Source organism: Drosophila ficusphila, unplaced genomic scaffold (genome assembly GCF_018152265.1).
Source record: "Drosophila ficusphila isolate 14025-0441.05 unplaced genomic scaffold, ASM1815226v1 contig_198, whole genome shotgun sequence".
NCBI classification, from domain to species: Eukaryota; Metazoa; Arthropoda; class Insecta; order Diptera; family Drosophilidae; genus Drosophila; species Drosophila ficusphila.
In genome coordinates this window covers 12,228,894-12,250,854 of record NW_025064092.1, presented here as the reverse complement: position 1 = coordinate 12,250,854, position 21,961 = coordinate 12,228,894, and the positions used below count along the sequence as shown (strand labels likewise).

The window sequence follows — 21,961 nt, the reverse complement described above, 5'->3', positions numbered from 1 at the left end:
AACAGTTTACCAGTTGCATCACTCTGGAATATGCACCTGGAGCTGGAGCTTAGCGGAGCGTTAACGCTGCTGTGCGAAAGGTAGCAGGTAGCAGGTATCAGTCCCTTTATTACGATTGTTGCGACTATTACGAGTGTACCTTGTGGAAGGCACCGTGTCACAGCGTGCTTGGCACCTCCCCCACCTCCACCACCACTAGCACCACCACCTCCACCTCCACCTCCACCTCCATCAGCACCACCGGATCATTCCCGGCTTAAGGTGACGCCTCAGTTCCCACCCGTAATCCCGAGTCGTATAAGTGATTTGCAGCCCTCGCAGATGTCGCCTGATAAGGAGGAGGCTGACAGGGCCTTTGCCTTTGCCTTTGCTAATCACATATACTAGTTACACAGGCGCCAAAATTAGTTAACAACCACTGAAAGTATTCGAGACTTTTCAAAACAAGTTAGAACCTTTCTTCTGAGCTTTGGCTTTTGATAAAGCTGAGGCTAAGGCAAATGCTGCAGGCGTGATCGGAGATCAGCAGTGAAAGATCAAGAAACACGCGGCTATATTGCTTACAGCTCTCATTATATATAGCCATGTGTGTATATATAGACCGACCCGATCTGATCGTTGGGGTGGAGAGGGAGGCGGAGGCGGAGGCGGAGGAGGAGGAGGTTGGGATGAATTGGGGATTCGGGAGCAGAGATTACGCTGCCTTAGTTGTTGTTGCTTGTGTTTGTGTTTGTATTTGTATTTGTATTTGTATTTGTTAACGCTCGACAATCACGCGCTCGTCTCATAAAACGGATGACGAGCAAAAAACTTTTCCAAAAATATCAAAACCCAAAAGCATGCATATATTGAGAAGCTTCTACATTTTTTAGAAACAAACCAAATCAGCGATATATATATATATATATATATATTTAAATAGATGTGCACACATTCATCAAAACTGTGACCAAAACGGAGGCGTGTCTCTCGTCTTGTTAATGTTATTAATGTTTTCTAAGGCTATTGTTGTTTTGCATTCGCCCTTCCCTCCCCCTCCCCTCCCCCTGTTTGTGTTTTTCACAAATATGTTATTGCCCAGTCGCTTGGAATTATACTACATATAGGAAAAATATGCCTTTTAGACTTTGCTGGGGAGATTGGGGGCTGGCAACAGCTGAAAGCGGATGACAGCTGTTTATCGCCACAACTTCTGTGTGTTTCGCATCCCCGGCTACTGTGTTTATTAATTTGTGCCAATGGCAAGTTGTTGTTCTGGTTGATATTTGCATACTGCATAGATTATAAACAAAGAGAAAATCACCAAAACAGTGACGAGTGAAATTATTGTTATCGGGCTGATAAGTGATTAAACGTAAATAAATATTACCTATTACCTGTAGTTATGCACATTTGATATTTATGGTAGGCCAATGATTTACTTTGTAGGGACTCTTGAATTAATAATTATTAGATGTGCGCTAAATGCAAGGGTATTTGAGCCTCAGGTTGCCCAAGCTAGATTCCCTTCTTGATTTGTTTTATTTTATTTTTACTAGTTAATTCAATACCTGTTTGCTCAGCTGCGGAAAAGAGAAATTTTTTGTGGAGCACACTAGCAGATCTCTTCATGATCCACTTCTCTTTTTATTGATTTCTCTTCGACCCCCCCCATTGACACTAGTAGTTCTCTTCATGATCCACTTCTCTTTTTATTGATTTCTCTTCGACCAAATGGCTTCTTCTTGCCTGGTTTATTTGTGTTTTCTATTCTTGCTTTGCTTTTTTCACTTTCCTGGCACATTGGGGTCTTCTTGACGAGCGACTGAAAGAGATACAGACAGAGATAAAACACTAACTTATTTCTCGGGGGCATCCAAAAGTATGCAATGAAAAGTCGCACATGAAAATAGTGCGCTATAAACGGACGGGGTTTATCTTCGCAGATAATGATGCAGTTGATAATGATTTCCATAGTGATGCCAAATTCTGCACACCGCGGGGCATCTCGTGATCTCCGCCCGCGTGGTGTCGCGGTGTCGTCATCTGGCCATCCCTCTTCCTCCCCAGCGACTGTCCAACTCCCCTCTCTTTCCCCCCAAAGCGTGATCGACAGGTAGCCTGCTGAGCCAAAAAATAAAATAAATGCAATCGATTTAATTAAATAACAAAAAAAGTAGAGAGCAGAAATAAAGGGACGTTGGCACGCCGTAAAAAATGGCATTGATAGGGTATATTTATACCCTGGCAGAGGGTATTATAGTTTCATTCATAGCCCCTTAGACCCCTATATATATTCTTGATCAGCATCACGATTCAGTTCAGCTCGCCGAAGCTAGCTTCCCTTCTTGTTTTTAATTTCCAGCTAACAGCAAGGTCAAGTTGTGCTTGACTGATTTAATGGCAATAAATACCTGAATGCAAGGAGTACTCAGTATAAAGGATAAAGACTATGGATCTCAGATTCATGGACGAAAGTCTATCCGATTCCGATTCCGATAGTAGCTCTTGAGTGCTACTAATTACAATAATCCACTAGAATGAGATTGCTTGGGAGTCAAAGGGTTCTGCGTTGCTTTTCCACGAGTGAACAATTCAGTTTGTTTGATAGAATTGCCTTCACAGGGAGGTTTGGAGGGCGTGGTCGAGTTTAATTTTAGCCAAAGGAGTTTTGTTAATTTGTATTTGGCACGACGGCTTCTGGAAAAATGGTAAAGTGGTATTTGAGGGGTAGATCGGCTTGTTTTTTCTATTGCTCCATTGGTCTGCTGTGGTTTCCCTCCGCTCCAAGGGGGTTTCACCCCAGTAACCGCCCACCCTCTACCCTCCTCTCCCCTCCTCTCCCCTTCACTTTGTGCTGCGTCATACCGTTTTGCATGCCACATCAACAACCACATCCACATCGACAGTCCTTAACCGCCCACGCCCCCTTTTTGTGGTTGAGTGGTGCCAACTGCTTGTATATCGATTAGTTTCTGTCGACGTTGGCGGCCCAACAAATTGCTTTCCCATTTGCGCAGCTCCAACTGTTCCACTATTCCACCACCAGCACCACCCCCTGCCACCCCTCTGCCGCCATTCTCCCTCTTTCTGATATAGTTTTCAATACTTGTTCGAGAGTGTGTCTGTCACATTGATTATTTGATTGATTTTGTCGCGTAAGTCGCGAAACAGACGAAAGTCCTGCTCGAATTTAATTCATTAATGTGGGAATGTGGCGGAGGAGGAAGCTAAAAAAGAACTTTGTACAACTGGTGAATCGATCAAACTGACAAATGAAAATCGATTTGTGACGCCAATGAAAGGGGAGAAACTTACGTTTTAAGTCCGAAAGCCCAAAAGTGGATACATGGCTGGAGAAAAGATAACTAATTCCTTTGTTTTTTGCTTAGAACGTGTTTTATTGTGCAGAACTATCTATCTATCTATATATCTATCTATCTATCTATATATCTATCTATCTATCTATATATCTATCTATCACCTAGATAGATAAGAATCACCTCTGTTGCAGCGGCAATGGGAAACAATGTCAATGTCAGAAGCTGGTTAAATCTTCGCGACCCCTTTTTGAATTCATTTGTGGTTGCTGTTTTCATCTCCGTTGAGCGCGGGGCTCTAATTGATTCATTAAAATAAAATATATTTGATTTGAACTCACTGCGTATATCCCTTGATAGCTATTCTGTTCTGCGCCTGTTCTTCGGGCGGACTCGGATTCTTCTTGCGATTCTTCTGCCTGCCTGCCTGCCCGCCTGCTCTTCTTTCTCCGCTTCACCTTCTTCTTCTCCGCAGCATTGAACTGTCAGTCGGCTGTCGTCAGAAAGGCGGAGGTCTCAAGGGGGCGTGGCTATCGCATGCTTGACCACGCTTGGCTGCCACTGTCTTTCTTCTGACTGCTGGGTCTTCAGTCTTTCGCCCGTCCTCTCTTCTTCGGCCTTATCGCAATTTACCTGCAATTAAAATTGTTCCCAAACCGCAACAAATTGTTCGTGATAATTATGATGGGGATGATGTCTAGGCATTTATTTTCTAAAGCGCGTTTTAAACGATCGGGAAATGTGTGTGGACCGTGGATCGTGGATCGCATCTGTGTGTGGATCGAGTGTGAAGCCGATCGGCCTTCGTGTGGCACTTGTGCGCTGCTCACCTGCCTCTTCGCCGCCGTTCATGTTGTCCTTAGCCCGTTAGTCTCGTCGGGTGCAAAAGAGTTCGGGTTCAGTCCGTTCTCGTTCGTGTGGCTCTCTTGGAGAACTTAGCCGTCTGGACTAACGGTGTCCAACCGATTAGGAACCGATTGTTAAGTCTGACTAATAACCAATAAAGAACCCGAGTTTCCAACCCCTGTATTGAAGGGTGGAAGGGGGGAGGGACCTGTGGTACGAAATCAAAAATAAAAGAAGGGTACGCTGATCTCTCACGAGAAATCCCCCCTTCACTCGCACTCACTGAGGGTCCAATAATGGACTGACGGACCCGTTGAGACTACCCCATACTGATGCTGCCATGGTCCTCAGCTTATTCCGTTTTTTTGTGGCCAATTGTGCAACGGTAGTTCGAGCGACCGGATCGTTGGATCGTTGAATCGAAAGCGGAGCGGAACGGATCGGATCTTATCGTATCCATCGCCCCGATCGGAACAGATCGGATCGGATCAGAACCACCCAGTACCCACCCACCCCTCGTTTCCCTCGAAGAAAAGAAATAAGCACCTGCGAACTCAAAGATCGCACTATTTCGGTTCCCCTCTATTTTTTCTTTGCTGTGATACTTTATTTTGTTGTTTTTTCGATTGTGCCGCGTGTTTGCATTTTTTGCTATTTGAAGATCGATCGATCGATTGATCTGCACATAAAGCGAACGGAACGTCAATTGACCGAAAATAAAACTAGGCCAAAGCCTGCCACCGCACACAGAGAGAAAAAGTGTTGAGTTTGTAAGGCAACAAAGTGGATCTAAAACGTTCGAGAACCTATTTTTGAATCGATAATAAAAGGGTGTCTTCGTACATCTATATGTACCTTGAAATATCACAACAAAAACGTATAAGCAATTTCAAAAGAAAATTTATGTTCCAAAAAGTAAGCTTGCCTTGAATCCAATCCAAATCCAAAACGAAATTTATTAAACTAAGTTTACTAAATTAATCAAAAAAGTATCAAAAGTCTATCGATGTATTAGGCCTTTCGGTTATCGAATTGACTCTACTTCTTGCTCATACAAACTTAAGGAGTTTGCTTAAATCGAGTTCAAGAGTGGGTGGAGAACAACACACGGTTATCGAATTGACTCTACTTGTTGCTCATACAAACTTAAGGAGTTTGCTTAAATCGAGTTCAAGAGTGGGTGGAGAACACTTTCGAAAGCATTTCTGCGAACAAAGCAAAAAGTTAAAAGGCTTCACCGATTTGGCTCCTATTTTTTTTGTGCGGTTGGATCAGTGGATCGGTGACTCAGTGGATCAGTGGAGGATCACGCCCACTCAAGGTGGATAAGTCACAGGTGGTGCCCGTGGCGGGGCCGCGCGGTGTCCGCAAAGTGGTGCGAGTGGTGCGCAAGAAGAAGCGGCCACCCGGCAGCGGCTCGGTGAACGAGGCCAGCGAGTCGGATGGAGCTGGCTCAGGCACCGCCTCCTCCGCCTCCAGGCAGAACTCCATAGACGCCACCGCCACCAAGCCGCCCGCCAAGGTGGCCAGGAACAAGAAGGGCTCCTTCCGCGGCGGAGCGGCACCACCCATTCCACTGGGCGCCAGGAAGAAGGGCAAGCCACGCCGCTCCTCCAGCGAGGAGAGCACCAGCAACGAGAGCCCCACCGAGTCGGAGCCGGAGTCCGCGTCGGGCTCCTCCTCCAGCGCCGCCAGCGGATCGGAGTCCAACTCGGACTCGGAATCGGACAGCGACTCCTCCGGCAGCAGTGGCTCCTCGACCTCCGAGTCCTCCGGCGGTCCTGCAGGTCGCAAGGCGAAGGCCAACGGCAAGCACAAGCCGCTCTCGGCGGCGGCCAGGGCGGCCCAGTCGGCCTGCTCCTCCTCCCTGGTGGTAGCCGCCGCCCTCAAGAAGACCAGGCCGCCGAACAGGAGCGCCAGCGGGGCCAGCATTGCCAGTACCGGCGGTGGAGGAGGTGGCGGTGGAGGAGGAGGAGGAGCAGGTGGCAAGCAGTACAAGGATCCAAGTACAGAGACACGAGCTTCCAGTAGTCATGTGCACCCCATGCCCGACATCCCACGTCCCACACCCTACATCCCACATTTCCAGACCCCAAAATGTGTGTGACCAGGTGCAGGGATAGGCTGAGCCATTGGCAGAGGGCGGTCACACCATACGCGATCGTAGGTGAAGCATGAGGCGTGTGGCAATTACAGCGCAACGAATTCGGTGGCTCGACCCCCATAAATCAAATCCACAGTGATTCGAGGGGCAGTAGCAGCTGCTACCAGATAATCATTATCATTGCCATCGTCATTATTGCGCTCGTGGCATCGGCATCTTTGGCGCCAATGCCAAAATTAATTAGCAAAAAAATCTAAGGGATATATTAGGGAAAAATCAGAACTATCGCTTCGATGGTCCTCGGGCATCATTTCGTTGCCCTGCTTTTGATGCGATCTGCGATCTGAATGTCACTTAAGTGTTCTCTTGGCGCGATCTCTTTGGTGAAGATCGAGAATATCACTAGGGATATTTGAAAGGTCTGTAATTGCGTTTCTTTCCTTTCAATATTCCTCTACTTATTGCACTTTCTCTCTTAGTTTTGGGTTACCTAACCAGTCTATCTATAATCCACGAACAAAGTTCGAACAACTGAACTTTCTCGGCCGAAGTCAGCCAGCTTATCTTATCGCTGTGCACTATTCTTTGTTAAAAACTCCACCTTTCATTTTCGTTTGTTCCAAGCTCTGTTTGATTTCCGTTCCCACCCGTTCCCTATGTTGTTTCCGTTTCGATAATCGATAACCGATCACTGATCACTGATCAGTGATCCCCTGACTCTATTCTGTGTGATTGGTTCGTCTGGTTTGTGTGCAGGCATGAAGCAACTGATCGGCAAGCTGAACGACTTGTGGCCCGAGCACAGTGTTGCACTGTCCATTCCAAAGGAGGTCGATAGGAGCAAGGAGAAGCTGGAGGGCGCCTGGGAGACCACAGGTGTATATACCTATCTATATCTATATCTATTCATACGAGTTAAACCTCACTGTGTACAAATATATTTATGTGTGTGTGTGCCTAGGCTGAGTTGGGGTGGGCTAAGTTGGAGTGCCGCAGAACTATCCAGCGATCGAACTAACGTATTGCCTTTCTCATCCCATTAATGCAGGTCGCGATGGATCCAAAATCACAACAGTTGTGGCAACTCCCGGCCAAGGCACCGATCGCGTACAAGAGGTCTCCTATACAGACACAAAGGTCATCGGCAACGGCAGCTTCGGCGTCGTGTTCCAGGCAAAGCTCTGCGACACCGGCGAACTGGTGGCAATCAAAAAAGTTTTACAAGACAGACGATTTAAGGTGGGTTAAGATGGGTCACTATCTCCAATCGAGTCCTAAAACCGAACCGAACACTTCTTCCTTGCAGAATCGCGAGTTGCAAATCATGCGCAAACTGGAGCATTGTAACATTGTAAAGCTTTTGTACTTTTTCTATTCGAGTGGAGAAAAGGTAAGTGGCTCGTGACTTGTGTGGCTTGTCACTGGTGACTGGTGACTGGTGGCTGGTGGCACTTGCCACTTGGTGGAGTAGAGCGAATCCCGGAGCCAAGCCCTGGATTTCGTGGGGAGGTGGAACGAACGGCTGAAGTTGCCAGCATCGGTAATCACTTAATGCGGATTGCCCTAGGATGTCTGATTTCTGGAAGTGATCTTCATTTCCGGATGCATATTCCGTACTAAGTTTTTATTTTAGGTCTAATTTTATTTAGTTCCTCGAACCGAACTGTGAACAGAACTGAACTGAATTGAATCTCTTTCACTTGCATATCGATACTGAAACCGAAACCGAAAACGAAACCAAATCCGAACCTGAATCGGTTGCTAGCTGGCCGAGTTCCCCATCGATTTGGGCATTTTCGCGAGTGTGCTCAAGCCGCAGGTATCCCAGATCTCTTCAGTCTTCAGTTCGCTAGCTCAGCTCAGATCATTCAGCAACTTGCTCCCACTCGATCTCAATCTCAATCTTGATCGCTATTCCGATCTCGATCTCTCTTCTATCCACCATAAACGACTCGCTATGCTACATGTGTATGTATTAGAGAAAGTACAGTGGAACGTACAGAAGACCGCACCGCATGGTATACTTACCTATGAATCCTACGAATCGAATCGAACCCTGCTGCTATGCTAGTTGCTAGTTGCTACGTTAGTTTGCGTTGAGTGTGTCGCCTGTCGACTGTACGTATACTACAACCCCGAACAAAAACAAAAACAAAGCGCATGTTGACAGCTCGCAACTTCATCGGTCGTCTTCCCCCGAACCCTCGAACCACCGATCCACCGATCCAGCAACCACCGAATCCCCGACTGACTCCCAAACACATCCATCCATGGATCATGTGCGCCCGAAGCTCTGAACATCCAGAAACTAATCTCGTTTTTTTCTTCTTTCCCTCCTTCCAACTTTCGGACAACGCAGCGCGACGAAGTATTTTTGAATTTAGTCCTCGAATATATACCAGAAACTGTATACAAAGTGGCTCGCCAATATGCCAAAACCAAGCAGACGATACCAATCAACTTTATTCGGGTGAGTACCTCTGAGAGTAGAAGTGAATGTGGATCCTGGCTAACTCGCTTTCTTTTTCCCTGCGTAGCTCTACATGTACCAGCTGTTCAGAAGCCTGGCCTACATCCACTCGCTGGGCATTTGCCATCGTGATATCAAGCCGCAGAACCTTCTGCTCGATCCGGAGACGGCTGTCCTGAAGCTCTGCGACTTCGGCAGCGCCAAACAACTGCTGCACGGCGAGCCGAACGTCTCGTACATCTGCTCCCGGTATTACCGCGCCCCCGAGCTCATCTTCGGCGCCATCAATTATACAACAAAGATCGGTGGGTGCACCTTCCCAGTTTCCCACTTTCCCAGTTTCCCAGTACGGAATGCAGAATGTCGTGTACTCATCCGCTTTCCTCTCCTTCGATTGCAGATGTGTGGAGTGCCGGTTGCGTCCTGGCCGAGCTGCTGCTGGGCCAGCCCATCTTCCCTGGCGATTCCGGAGTCGACCAGCTGGTCGAGGTCATCAAGGTCCTGGGCACACCGACAAGAGAACAGATTCGCGAGATGAACCCCAACTACACGGAGTTCAAGTTCCCGCAAATTAAGAGTCATCCATGGCAGAAAGTAAGTGGCGTTCGCGGGAATGTGAAGCCTTCGTTCGTTGGTGACCCCTCGCGCTTTCCGCTCATGTGGCCCGGCCCCCAAACCCCCCTTAACTCTTCACTCTTGACTCTTCACTCCTCACTGATGTCCGGGTGAACGCCATGTCCCCCAAGCCACTGTTCGTCACTTCTCCACAAGTGTTTCTAACCGAAAATGTGTGTACATAAATACTCGTTGCAGTCACTACTCGAACGCACCCAATTTCCAAACGCCCTTAACCAGAAACAACGACTGAGAGTAAGCCAAGAATCGAAAACATCAACCGCGAATGTCAAATTTTCAAGCAAAATTACACGATTCCATTGTCGTTTGAAAAAGTTGCCAATTGCCATAATGCCAACGCAGCTACATTCGCTACTATAACTCATGCAGGTGCTGATTCAGAATCATAGAAATTGATTTCCTCGTCCGACTGTCCAAATGGTTTTGGGGTTTTGGGTTTGGGGAGATGTCCACCTAAACTAGAATTCATTATATGGTAACTTGCATTGGCATTAGAAGAGCATTGTTATTATTATAGTAAGTATAGTTAGTAGGGACTCGAGCTTAATTGAAGGCGGGTTCAGTTGCTTTGCGAGGGTTGCTCAAATGGCTGTGCATAGTTCGCGGGGTTTGCTCTTAATGGGTTGGGTTTCTGTGCAGGATCAGGAGCAGTAGTTGGCTTATCCCGCTAGGATGTCAATATCGGAACAGAACCAGCTATGGACTAGGATTAGGATGCAGTTTCATGGCTTTGAGCTTCATGCGCCCTGCTTTTCGCCAGCTCTCTCGGCTGTACAGGAGTTAAGCTCTGGCTGTTTGATTGGTTTGCTGGATGCTCGATGGTTTGCAGTTGAATTTGCAGTTAATTGATTTAATTGGTTTCTTGCCCTGCCTTCCGCTGACGTTTGTTTTGACCCGTAAAGTACTTTTACCCATTTGGTTACTTGGTTACTTGGTTACTTGCCTTGTCAATTGTGAAACCCGCAACTGGAGGAAGGTCCCATGAACTTGTGTAAATACGAACGCTTCCTCTGTGCTCTCACCTGTGTTCTGTGCCCTGTGTCCTCTGTCCAATCAACTTGCAACTGCATCGAGTTGCCCCATCCTTCACCTCACCTTCTGGCCAGCGAGTCCCGTCCCGTTTTTTTGTTTTGAGAGAAGCTCCCTGTCGCAGGATCACGTGCCCACTGACCGAGTTGTCTCGCCCTCCTCCGCAGGTTTTCCGTATTCGCACTCCTACAGAAGCTATCAACTTGGTGTCCCTGCTGCTCGAGTACACCCCCAGCGCCCGGATCACCCCGCTCAAGGCCTGTGCACATCCGTTCTTCGACGAGCTGCGCATGGAGGGCAACCACACCTTGCCCAACGGCCGCGAGATGCCGCCGCTGTTTAACTTCACGGAGCACGGTGAGTTGATCGATGATCGATCCCCCAATGGTGGTAATAGCTAATCCCAACCCTCCGATCCTCCTCCTCCTCCGCAGAGCTCTCGATTCAGCCCAGCCTAGTGCCCCAGCTGCTGCCCAAGCATCTGCAGAACGCCGCCGGACCGGGCGGCAACCGGTCCTCGGCCGGCGGAGCGGCCTCCGCCGCCGCGAGCGGCTCCACCAGCGTCTCCTCGACGGGCAGCGGGGCCTCGGCGGAGGGATCCGCCCAGCCGCAGGCCCCGACAGCGGCGGCCGCGGGATCGGGCGGCGCAGCAGCAGGCGCCGGCGGAGCGAGTGCCGGCGGACAGGGCCCCGGATCCGGCAGCAACAGCAGCAGCGGCGGCGGAGCCTCGGGAGCGCCGTCCGCCGTGGCCGGCGGGGCCAACGCGCAGCAGGGCAACGCCGCCGTCGTCGGCGGTGCTGGTGGCGGAGGCGGTGGCGGCACGGCGGCCGCAGCTGCCACAGCAGGCGGCGCCATGGCCGCGACCAACGCCGGCGGCGCCAACGTAACAGGTGAGTAGGCGGTTGGCCAGCCAGCGGTTTCCCGCTCCCCTTCCATTGCCCTCCTCCTGCTCTCGCACCTCCGACCACCGATCTCCGATCTCCAGCAGTGCCATCGGAATCGTATTGCAATTAGTGAATTCGAACGAAACTCCTCTACTTTAGAAGGAGTGGCATCTTTGCTACTGAAAGCTGCTAATTTCAATAGGATGTTTCGATGCTGCTGGCACTCTGATCGCCCCAGACAACCTCAGATAACTTCACTTCACTACCATCGCCTCATCCGCATCCTCATCCGCAATCACATCCCCATCCGAATCCTCAGCTGGCGTCAATCTCATGCTGAGGCCACCGCGCAAGCTGCCGCTGCCAGGGAAGCCGTTCCTGCGCAACCCGGCCAACATATAAGTTCGAACAGCTCCCATCCACCAGCACTCCAAGTCCGAGTTCCCTGATCCACCCACTATCTCATCTCATCTCCAATCCAATCCAATCCAATTCAATCGAATCCAAGTCAACCCGGAAATCTAAAGAAGGGAAAGAGAAGCAAAGGGGAAAAGCCGCGATCCGAGAAAACGAACTTTGAATAAGAAGTCAACCATCAAGGAAGCTAAATGCAGTCCCTAGGAAATTTGAGAAGTGGCTAACGATTTGTGTTATTTTTTTTTTTTTTTAATTCGGCACATTCGCAATTTGTATCAGTTTAACCAAAATTATTAATTATAACGATACAATACAAAGTGAAGAATATCAAAATGTCAATGGGTCTCTTCAAAGGGGCTTTCAAAGTATTCAATCGAAGAGGGATTGTTAACCCATAGTTGATTTTTTTTTAATCGAAACAGATTGATTAATAGTTCCGGAGCTTTAATAAGAGCATGGGTCACACTAAAAACACATTTCCTAGGGCCGGTCACTCCATCATCTATTGCGAATCCCCGCCCGAAAAAAGGTGCCTTCCATTCTTTGCTTTATTGTTCAGGAACAAAAGGGTTGATGAGATGCTTTTCAGAAATGTCTGTGTTATCGTTCGTTAGTAATATGGTAAATTGCTTGATTTCATTCGCTTTCATCGAGCCAACATTTATTTTCATTTTGTTGTCATTAGTCGAGCTACAACCACACATACTTAAGTTTTGATTTTAATTTTAATTTTAATTTCATTATTGTTTCTTTTGATTTATTTACTTACAGATTCATAGGGGCAATAGTAACATACATACAAACACTTATATATATCCCCGTATATATATATAGTACTAAATATATATAAAACCTACACCCAAAACAACAACAACAACAAGAACAGCATATAGCAACCAACAAGCATATATAATAACTGTAAACAAGAACGGAGAACGCAAAACCAGCAGCAGCAACAAAAATTAAAACAACAAAAAGGCCTATATACACAACAATAATTGATAACTCTAAATAATGCAATTGAACACAAAACAAAACAAAACAAAAAAACAACAACAAAATCAAATCAGCAACAGAAACAGAAAGAGAAAATACGAAGAAGAGCGTCAAAATAGCTGAGAGAGAAAAGCATAAGCAAAAAGTTATAACAAACGAGAACATTTTACGTAGGTAAAATATTAAATTTATTTTAAATCTAAAATAAAACTAATAAGCATAAAGTTAATAAATAATAATGGTAAATAAAAACACAATAATTATAATAGCAAAGCGCTGATCGATCGATTGTCATTTCGCCAACACTGTGCACTGTGCGTGGCGATATATCTTTTAATTATTATATTATTATAAATATTCTCTCCTCCCCTTCCTTTCTCCCCTCTCACACTCTCTTCGTTAAATATTCGTTATTTCCGTTATTTTTCGACGTCTAAAGGAATAACTATGTATATGTATATTGAACAGAGTCATTGCATATTTTTTTATACCACCTTATTTAAGTATAATTAACTGATAAGGAGTCAGAGGAAAACATATAAACATATAATCCAATGGAAAGCGAGTTTTGTGTAGACTTAAACACAGCAGACATTTTAATGAAATTGAATAGATTAAAGCAAACGCAGTTGGACACACACGACCTTAAAAAGAGGAGAAAGGTAGAAGAGAAGTTGAAGATAAACATAATGATAAAGATAAAAATAAAGATAAAGATGAAAAGGAGGAGACAAAAAAAAAAAAAAAAGAAAAACAAAGCCCCGAGCATAATGTTAATGTTATGTTAAACCTAACCTTAATGGAAATTATTAAAGCATAAACAAATGAAAAAAATCCACAAAAAAACAAGCAACAAACAAAACAAAAAGCGAAACTGTTTAAACTATACATATATAATATATAATCTTTATGAATACAAATCCCTATTTTTTTTTTTGCAACAGGCACTATGTATACATACATATTAAATAAATAAATTATTTTTATTTTTATTAAATAAATATTATTATTATTTTGTAATAAATAAAGCAAATAATTGGTTGACAACAAAAAAAAAAAAAAAAAGAACAACAGAGCGTGCACGTTGAGAACCTTTGACTTTGACCGTATATATTTTTTTGACCGAAGATATATATGTACAGATATCTAGATGGATGTATTATTATTTAGCCAGTAGTCGAGAAAGAGAGAGAGCGAGAGAGAGAGAGAGATAGAGAGAACGATAGAAAGAGAGAGAGAGAGAGAGAGAGAGAGAGAGAGAAAATTGTGTTTGGACGAGTTATAGTCGAGATATCGGATAAAGAACAGAAAATGCAGAATGCAGACACAAGGATGGTAGCATCTGAGATCTGAGAACCGACGGCTTAGTTGCAATATGTAGATAAGGTCCAATTATCGGGTTTCTGTAACTGTAACTGTAACTGTAACTGTAGAGCTGCATTACCTTTTGCATGCATAGTCAGTGTCGCCTTTCCTCGCCCCCAAAATATCCCCCCTGCTCCCGTCTTTCCACCCAGAGCTGCTACGGAATATTATTATTTTCCCTCGTCAGAATGGCAGAACTGTAAAAAAGAAAGAGCTGAGAAAGCCGCCTGAGCTAAGATGAGAAAAAGGAGAGAAAATAAAAATGAAAAAAAAGCGAAACACTTATATTTATTTCTATAGTTTATTATAACCGACCTTAAACTAATTATTACGCTAATTATAAATACACACGCAGAATAAAATACATTTTTCCTAGTAATTTAGGCACATACCACACACAAATACAAATGAAACCCTAAAAATAAATATAAAAAAAGGAAAAGAAAAGAAAGAAAAGAACAAAAACTAAACACATTTACCTTAATTTTAAATTTGCTAATTACATAACATACACACACACAACCGCAGAACGCAGACACACACACACACACAAACGCAAAACACACACGTACACACGTACATACGCATACTCTGACAATTGTATATGTAATGCTGTAATAATCATGATAATATATAGATTCGTTGATGATAATGAGCAAAAGAGCCGTAATGATAATGATAATAAATGATTAAACAAATCCAACAAATAAAAAGAGAAACAAATACAATATTTAAACGAAAGTGAACCGTTTCTTGTTGCCTTTCCTTTGAAACCATCAACGGCTCAACCGTTTACCGTTCAACCCCCTCATTTTGTTCAGTGTGAACTTTTTGTTTTTGCGTTTTCGTTGGGCTTTTGGTGGCATCCTCATTTTCCCTCCGGAAGTGCTCAGAATCAATGGGATCTTGTGGGATCGCTTGGGATCGTTGCAAGTTTGAAGTGGGAACCCGACCCGAAACCTAACTTAAGTAGCTATGACATCCTATGATATCTTGTACTATGATATACATATGTAAGAATCCGAATCCGAATCCGTATCCGTATCTGTGTTCTCGCCATCCGGTCACCCAATACCACCAGAAATCCACATCTCTATCTCTCTCTTTTCTTGGACGCCCTCTGTCTTCTAGGCTCGCAGTCGAACAGCGCCCTGAACAGCAGCGGAAGCGGCGCAAGTGCCAGCGGAGAGGCCAATGCCTCGGGATCCGCATCGGGAGCGGCACCGGGAGCGGGATCGGGATCGGGATCGGGAGGCGGCAATGGCGGAAGCAACGACGCCGGCGACAGTGGAGCAGCCGGATCTGGAGGAGGAGGAGGAGGAGCAGCGGAGACCGAGGCCACGGCCACGGCGTCGGGCTAAAGCGGTTGGGGCGCTCTGTTAACGTAGTCCTGGTTGCTGCTCTCCGCTCGAGAATCCTGGAATCCTGGAGTTTCCACTTTCGGCCAAGGGCGAGACCACGAAGCAACACCACCCATACACCCACACACCCATACACTCAGACGCGTAGACCACACGCAGCAACACTGGAAAAAAGAAGTGGGGAGAGAAGTCCCCTCGGAAGCCAAGAAAAATTGATAGACAAAAGGAATTCACTTCACAGAACACCACCCACCCAAACAACACACAAGAAGCAGAGAGAGAAGCAAGTATACAACACCCTCCACTCCACACACACACACCCCGTACACACTACCACAAGAACACACATGTATGTATGTATATCTAGCTATATGCATTGGGCGCAAGCAAATATTTAGCATAAACTCGAAAGAGCAAAACAAAATGAACTTTAAACTATGCATAAATAATTAAAGTAATAATCTGTATTATTGAGAAACAAGAAATACCGGAAGTAATCGGAATCCTCTCGTCCCCTCACCCCGCGTCTCCCCTCTCCCCTCCCCCCTCCAATATAGTAAATACATTTGACAAATAGCTCGCGAAACGTAATAAATCTTAAGGCGAACACAGAGAAGGAGACATAAAGGAGATCTTAGTGAAATAAATCAAAATTTTTTGCCCCATTTAACGTTTATATATACGCGGTTATACAAATATAAATCGATCACAGCAGTTTGCAATCCATAGTAAAGGTAAAACAATGCGACAAAGTGCGGAATACTAGCGAAAGGAGAAGCCACATTTACTACACTCGCGCAAGTGCATCTATATGTGTACGATATAGATATTATATAAACATAGATATATATACAAGATATTACCGAGACATTCGTAATCCTAGTAGAACCCGTACCCCGTACTCCGTACCCCGGAAAGTCCCGAACAGATCCCGAACAATCCTGAAACCCATGATCCAATCGCCTAAAATCCTGCTCGTAAATCCTACCAGGTTATACATAGATAACACTCCACGCATAGAAACACTTTCCGTGGCCTGTTCTTAAGTAACGTCTAGCATTAACTACGATTATCTAAGGAAGCGATCGTCAAAATGCAATATACACTAAACACTATACATAAATACAAAGAATATAACAAGTTGAGCAAACAAGTAAATGATTGTATGAATGAGGAAAACGCTTTTAGCGCGCGACGCCACCCATAAACTAAATTAACGATGCAAATAACGACGAGGTAACGGTAACGAGATGGTAAAGCCAGGACCCTTCCTGGTATATGTAAAAGTAATCGACAAAACCATTTAGCTGCAATTGAAAACTTAAAATAATTTAATACAAATTGAAGTAAAAATACAATGAAACCGATGGTGGTTTTAGAATGTAAGGCCTTAGATCAACCGGAAACTCGGAAAAACGGAAACTCCTGCTCGACTACAGTACTACCCTCGGTTTGATTTGTTCAACTCTCTTTCCCTATCCTATGGAAGCAACCCAGTTAAACTGCTTAGATCTCGTTTTGAAAATATGCAATTATTTTCCAGCACTTTCAGCCCTATAAAACAACTAATTAAACAAAACAAAATAAAAAAGAAATGAAAAGAACACAACAGGACAGAACAGAAAAAGCAAGTCTATTTGTATGTATTTCCATAGAACTCCTTATATATTATATGAAAACATATTTTTTTTAACTAAATAAATGATACATTTATACAATTAATGAACGTTAAGTTTTGCGGCATCAAAACTAATTAAATTTAACTATATACATATATGTACACACCCACACAAGGACACACGTACATTCAGACATACTCACACGCACATAACTCTATAATTTCAAATAAATTTAAAAAAAAAAACCGAAGTTTTTCAACTAAATTTCCAAAACATTTTAGTAAATAATATAGGTAAAGAGCAGACAAGTTATATAAAACGCAAGAAACACTCACTCACAGTTTAATTTGTAATTGAAAATTTCAACAGAAAAAAAATAAAAGCCCTAAACAATATATATACACACACATATATATGCATAGAAAAACATACTTATATATGAAAAACAATTTCAGCGTTTCGCTTAAATTATGAGGCAACAACCACATGAGAAATCCAAACCAAACTTAAACTTAATTAACAAATAAACACAAACCTAAACTAATTGCAAAAATAACAAATGGAAAATCCAAATTGAAAGAGGAAATGATAATGAAACACGAGACAAAAGCGTAAAGAAAACATTAATTTAAAAACAATAAAATTACAAACAAAAAAACATGCAAATGCGTTTTAATATTGTGCACTGCAGTAAGGTTATTTTTTTAAACATACTTTTGCGATATTCATTACATAGCAGGGCTTCAAGTAAGTAATAAGTAACATTTTTAGGTGAGCCTAAAAGCCAAGCAAAGTATAGTTTTCGAAACTAGGAAAGCCCAACAATCTATTTAATTTAATGCAATTTAATTGCCATTTATTTGATCCTTTAATCCACCTGCGTCCGCCCCTGATAAAAAGAATAACATTTTCCGCAAGCAAATTGCGGCGAACTGAATTGCAAGCACCAGGCCAACATAACTGCTTAGCAGGTGGAAATCGATCAGCTGATCAGCTTAAAATTGGCTTGTTCAGTGTTGAGCGCGTGACAAGTTATTCTTGTCACGCCAACAACAACAACATGGAAATTAATTAATTATTCGTGCGCGGCGTGCCATTTCGTGACACGCACAAAGAATCAGCGTGGTTTCGCATCTCTGGTCTGATGCTTACTTTGAAACAACGGTTTTTGCCAGCGTGATGGCTTTCTGATTGGTCGGGACAGGGAGGGGAAGGGTAACAAGGACAGCTATCTTATGAAAAGAACAGTTATTTGAATAAGATCAGATTTACCAGCTGCAACCTGCTATGAGTTATGTTGGCCTGGTGTCTCAATTGGATTTGGGAAGCAAAATCGGCTGTGTTTACGACACCAAACACCAGGAAAACAGAAATACGAAGTAGGTGAATGCGCAGCAGCGCTAATTTGTATGAAAACAACAACACTTTTCCCATACACATTTGGATGTTTCTGAACTGCAACACCAGGCCAACATAACCGCTTAGAAGGTGCAAATCGATCAGCTGATCAGCTTAAACTTGGACTATTAGTGTTGAGCGCGTGACAAATTATTTTTGTAACGCCAACAACAACCACATGGAAATTTATTAAATACTCGTGCGCTGCGTGCCACTTTCGTGACACGCACAAAGAATCAGCGTGGTTTCGCATCTCTGGTCTGATGCTTAGTTTGAAACAACGGTTCTTTCGAGTGATACGGCGTTCTGATTGGTGGAAACAGTGAGGGGAAGTGTGCCAAGGACGGTTAACTTAAAAAAGAACGGTTATTTAAGTAAATTCAGTTTTACCAGCTGCAACCTGCTTTGGATTATGTTGGCCTGGTGTCAGAAATCGAATTTCATATTGAAATTGGCTGGTTTCAAGATCGCAAACACCAGGCAAATATAAAGGCTTAGTAGGTGGATGCTCAGCAGCAGCCTTTATGTATAAGGCAGGGGCGGACGCAAAAAAAATTTGGGGGATCCGATCGAACAATTTTTTAGTTTGGCCTGGGAGTTCTATCAAAAATTGATTTAGTTTATATGGTTGACGGACCGTGTGCTGCAAGGGGTTTTGAAGAAGTCTGAGATTTCGGGGGAGTCCGGACATCCCGGCTCAACCCCTTGCGTCCGCCCCTGATAAAAAGAATAACATTTTCTGCAAGCAAATTGCGACAAAATAATTGCAAACACCAGGCCAACATAACCGCTTAGCAGGTGAAAATCGATCAGCTGATCAGCTTAAAATTGGCTTGTTCAGTGTTGAGCGCGTGACAAAGTATTTTTGTCACGCCAACAACAACCATATGGAAATTTATTAAATACTCGTGCGCTGCGTGCCACTTTCGTGACACGCACAAAGAATCAGCGTGTTTTCGCATCTCTGGTCTGAAGCAACGGTTCTTGCCAGCGAGATGGCTTTCTGATTGGTCGGGACAGGGAGGGGAAGGGTAACAAGGACAGCTATCTTATGAAAAGAACAGTTATTTGAATAAGATCAGATTTACCAGCTGCAACCTGCTATGAGTTATGTTGGCCTGGTGTCTCAATTGGATTTGGGAAGCAAAATCGGCTGTGTTTACGACACCAAACACCAGGAAAACAGAAATACGATGTAGGTGAATGCGCAGCAGCGCTAATTTGTATGAAAACAACAACAATTTCGGCTAGAAAATTGTATCGAACTGTTTTGAAGCACCAGGCAAACATAACCGATTAGAAAGTGCAAAACGATCAGCTGATCAACGCTTGATGCTACTTTTAAGTAACGGTTCTTTCCACCGAAATGGCTTCTGATTGGTGGAACACGGTGAGGGGAAACGTCCCAAGGACATCTATCTTAAAAAGAACCGTTATTTGAGTAAATTCAGATTTACCACCTGCAACCTGCTACCGAGTTATGTTGGCCTGGTGTATAAAATCGATTTGTAAGCAAAATCAGCTGCTTTTGGGACACCAAACATTTTTCAGCGGTTTAGGCAAAAAACAACTTACAGCCAAACAAAGTATAGTTTTGCAAGCCAGAGAAGCCCCATCTATCTATGCCACCGAATGCAATTTAATTGTCTTTTAACTTATCCCTTAGTTCATAGAAAACTGATTTGGAAAAGATTAGTTCGCATTTTTGATGAAACATCATAATTTTTTACAAAAAATGGCCTAATTTCAACATTTTTAGGTGTGAATGCCATCGGATTCTGAATTTTTATGCGAATTCAACGATGTATATATGCCGAGAGTACTTTCTGAGATATTTTGAGCCATTTTATATAGTTTTGGGCAAAACAACCATTTTGTAATGGTAATTTGTGTGCTCTTTAGGCAAGCAATTCGATTGAATGCAATTTAATTGTACTTTAACTAAAAAAAAAAAAAGTCTATAGCTTTCAACAATTGTTATCCGAATTTTTCTTGCACTAATAACTTTCAAATTTATTTGTTAATAAAAAAAATGTGTATGTATAGGAGAGAAGTGAACTATTTGGGAGTCGCTCCGGTCGCTTCGGCAGAGTTGACGTGCGTTTGTCGGAAAGATTGCATCTTCCGGGGAGGGGATTTTCTAGGTCCGGCGGCGTTTGCCCAGGCTGAGATCGGTGGCCCCGCCCTCCGACTTGAGGCGTCGCTTGCTGCTCCGACTGCCAGCCGCCTTAACGCCGGACATGCTTCCGGAGATCCGGGACTCGCCCATCGGCAGCTGCGTCAACTGGGTTGGATGCGTTGGATGGGAGGGCTGGGAAGGGAGCTGGGTGCTCGGGTGGCCGAGCGGCAGTGGCGAGTGGTGCTCCAGGAGAAGCTCGCTCTTGATGATGGCTCCCGGCGCAATCATGAGCAGGTCATTGCCTCCGTTTCCGTTTCCATTTCCGTTTCCGTTTCCAATTGCGTTCCCGCAACCGTTCCCTGTTCCGAGCCCGTTCCTCGGCAGCTGGACGTCGGCGCGCTCGCACTTGATCTGCCGACAGGAGACGTTGTCCAGCTCCCCGTCCGCCGCGTGGCCGTTGACCGTCCGGTTGTCGTTGTTGTTCGGCTCCAGCTGCTGACCGCCACCAGCCGGATGGGTCGGCGCCTGGTGCTGCTGCCACTCGAGGATGCCCGTCAGCAGCCTGATGTACTTGATGGCCGAGCGCAGGATCTCGTTCTTCGAGAGCTTCTTGTCCGGCGGGTGCGTGGGCACCAGCTTGCGCAGCTCCGCGAAGGCGCCGGACACGTTCTGCTGCCGCCAGCGCTCCCGCGTGTTGGTGAACACCTTGCGCACTCCGCCGGTGGCCCCCGCCACTCCTGGCACCCCCACTCCTGCTCCTCCTCCGCCGCCGGAAGCGTTCCCCCCGGAGGCGTTCCCCGCCGAGGCGCCTCCGTTGACAGAACTGCCGGAGCTGGGCGGCGCGGTCAGAACGCCGTTGCGGGAGTGGCTGCGCGGGGAGCTGGACAGGGATCGACTCGCTGGAGGGAAAACCAATGCAATTGCAATTTTAGGGTACATAGTTTGGCTAGAATCCGCTGCTCAACTGCTCAACTTTTGCAACTGGGCAATCCAACTCACCATCCGCCTGGTTCCCGTTGAGCACGATGTAGTCCCGCAGGTCCTCCTCGTCCTCCTCGGTGTCGTTGAGCGAGAAGTCGGAGAGCTCCGCGTCGCCGTCGCCGTCGCCTTCTCCGTCGCCCTCTGGGTCGCCGTCTCCGTCGGAAAGGGACTCCGTCTTGGGCTGCAGGTGGTGCAGGGGAGTGGTGTGTCGCAGCAGGGCGGGCGGTGGTCTGGCGACTCCGTTGCCAGTGGCAGTGGCACCTCCGGACCGCGGGGACCCGTTGGCCTGACTGTGGCCGGAGGAGCCGCTCGAGGCGGTGCTCCGCTCGTCCGCGTTGTCCGCTCCGTTCGCGCTGCTCGGTAACCAGGCCATCTGCTGCGGATCAGGGAGCTCAAGGATGCAGGATGCCAAATGCAGGATGCAGGATGCAGTACGT

At 45.4% G+C, this 21,961-nt stretch overlaps 2 protein-coding genes across 8 annotated transcripts in view; one reads left to right on the top strand and one right to left on the bottom strand.

Moving 5' to 3' along the window:
* The window catches only part of LOC108097006 (protein kinase shaggy), a 42,487-nt gene extending 28,938 nt beyond the window's left edge, over positions 1-13,549 (top strand). For 6 of the 7 annotated variants that reach the window (XM_017199001.2, XM_017199000.2, XM_017199003.2 and 3 more), the window contains 8 exons: positions 7,298-7,488; positions 7,556-7,639; positions 8,609-8,719; positions 8,787-9,024; positions 9,120-9,313; positions 10,552-10,741; positions 10,819-11,274; positions 12,457-13,549. In XM_017199001.2, the coding sequence (XP_017054490.1) occupies positions 7,298-7,488; positions 7,556-7,639; positions 8,609-8,719; positions 8,787-9,024; positions 9,120-9,313; positions 10,552-10,741; positions 10,819-11,274; positions 12,457-12,464 (1,472 nt within the window). In that variant the 3' untranslated portion in view covers positions 12,465-13,549. The other variant, XM_017199005.2, reaches the window with a different exon arrangement.
* A 6,861-nt stretch (positions 13,550-20,410) lies between these two features.
* Positions 20,411-21,942, bottom strand: LOC108097009. Its single transcript, XM_017199008.2, has 2 exons — positions 21,543-21,942; positions 20,411-21,442 (listed from the first exon to the last, which is right to left on the bottom strand). Exons 1-2 carry the CDS (start codon positions 21,895-21,897, stop codon positions 20,565-20,567), a joined length of 1,233 nt encoding a protein of 410 aa, XP_017054497.1. The 5' UTR covers positions 21,898-21,942; the 3' UTR covers positions 20,411-20,564.
* Between the last annotated feature and the right edge of the window lie 19 nt (positions 21,943-21,961).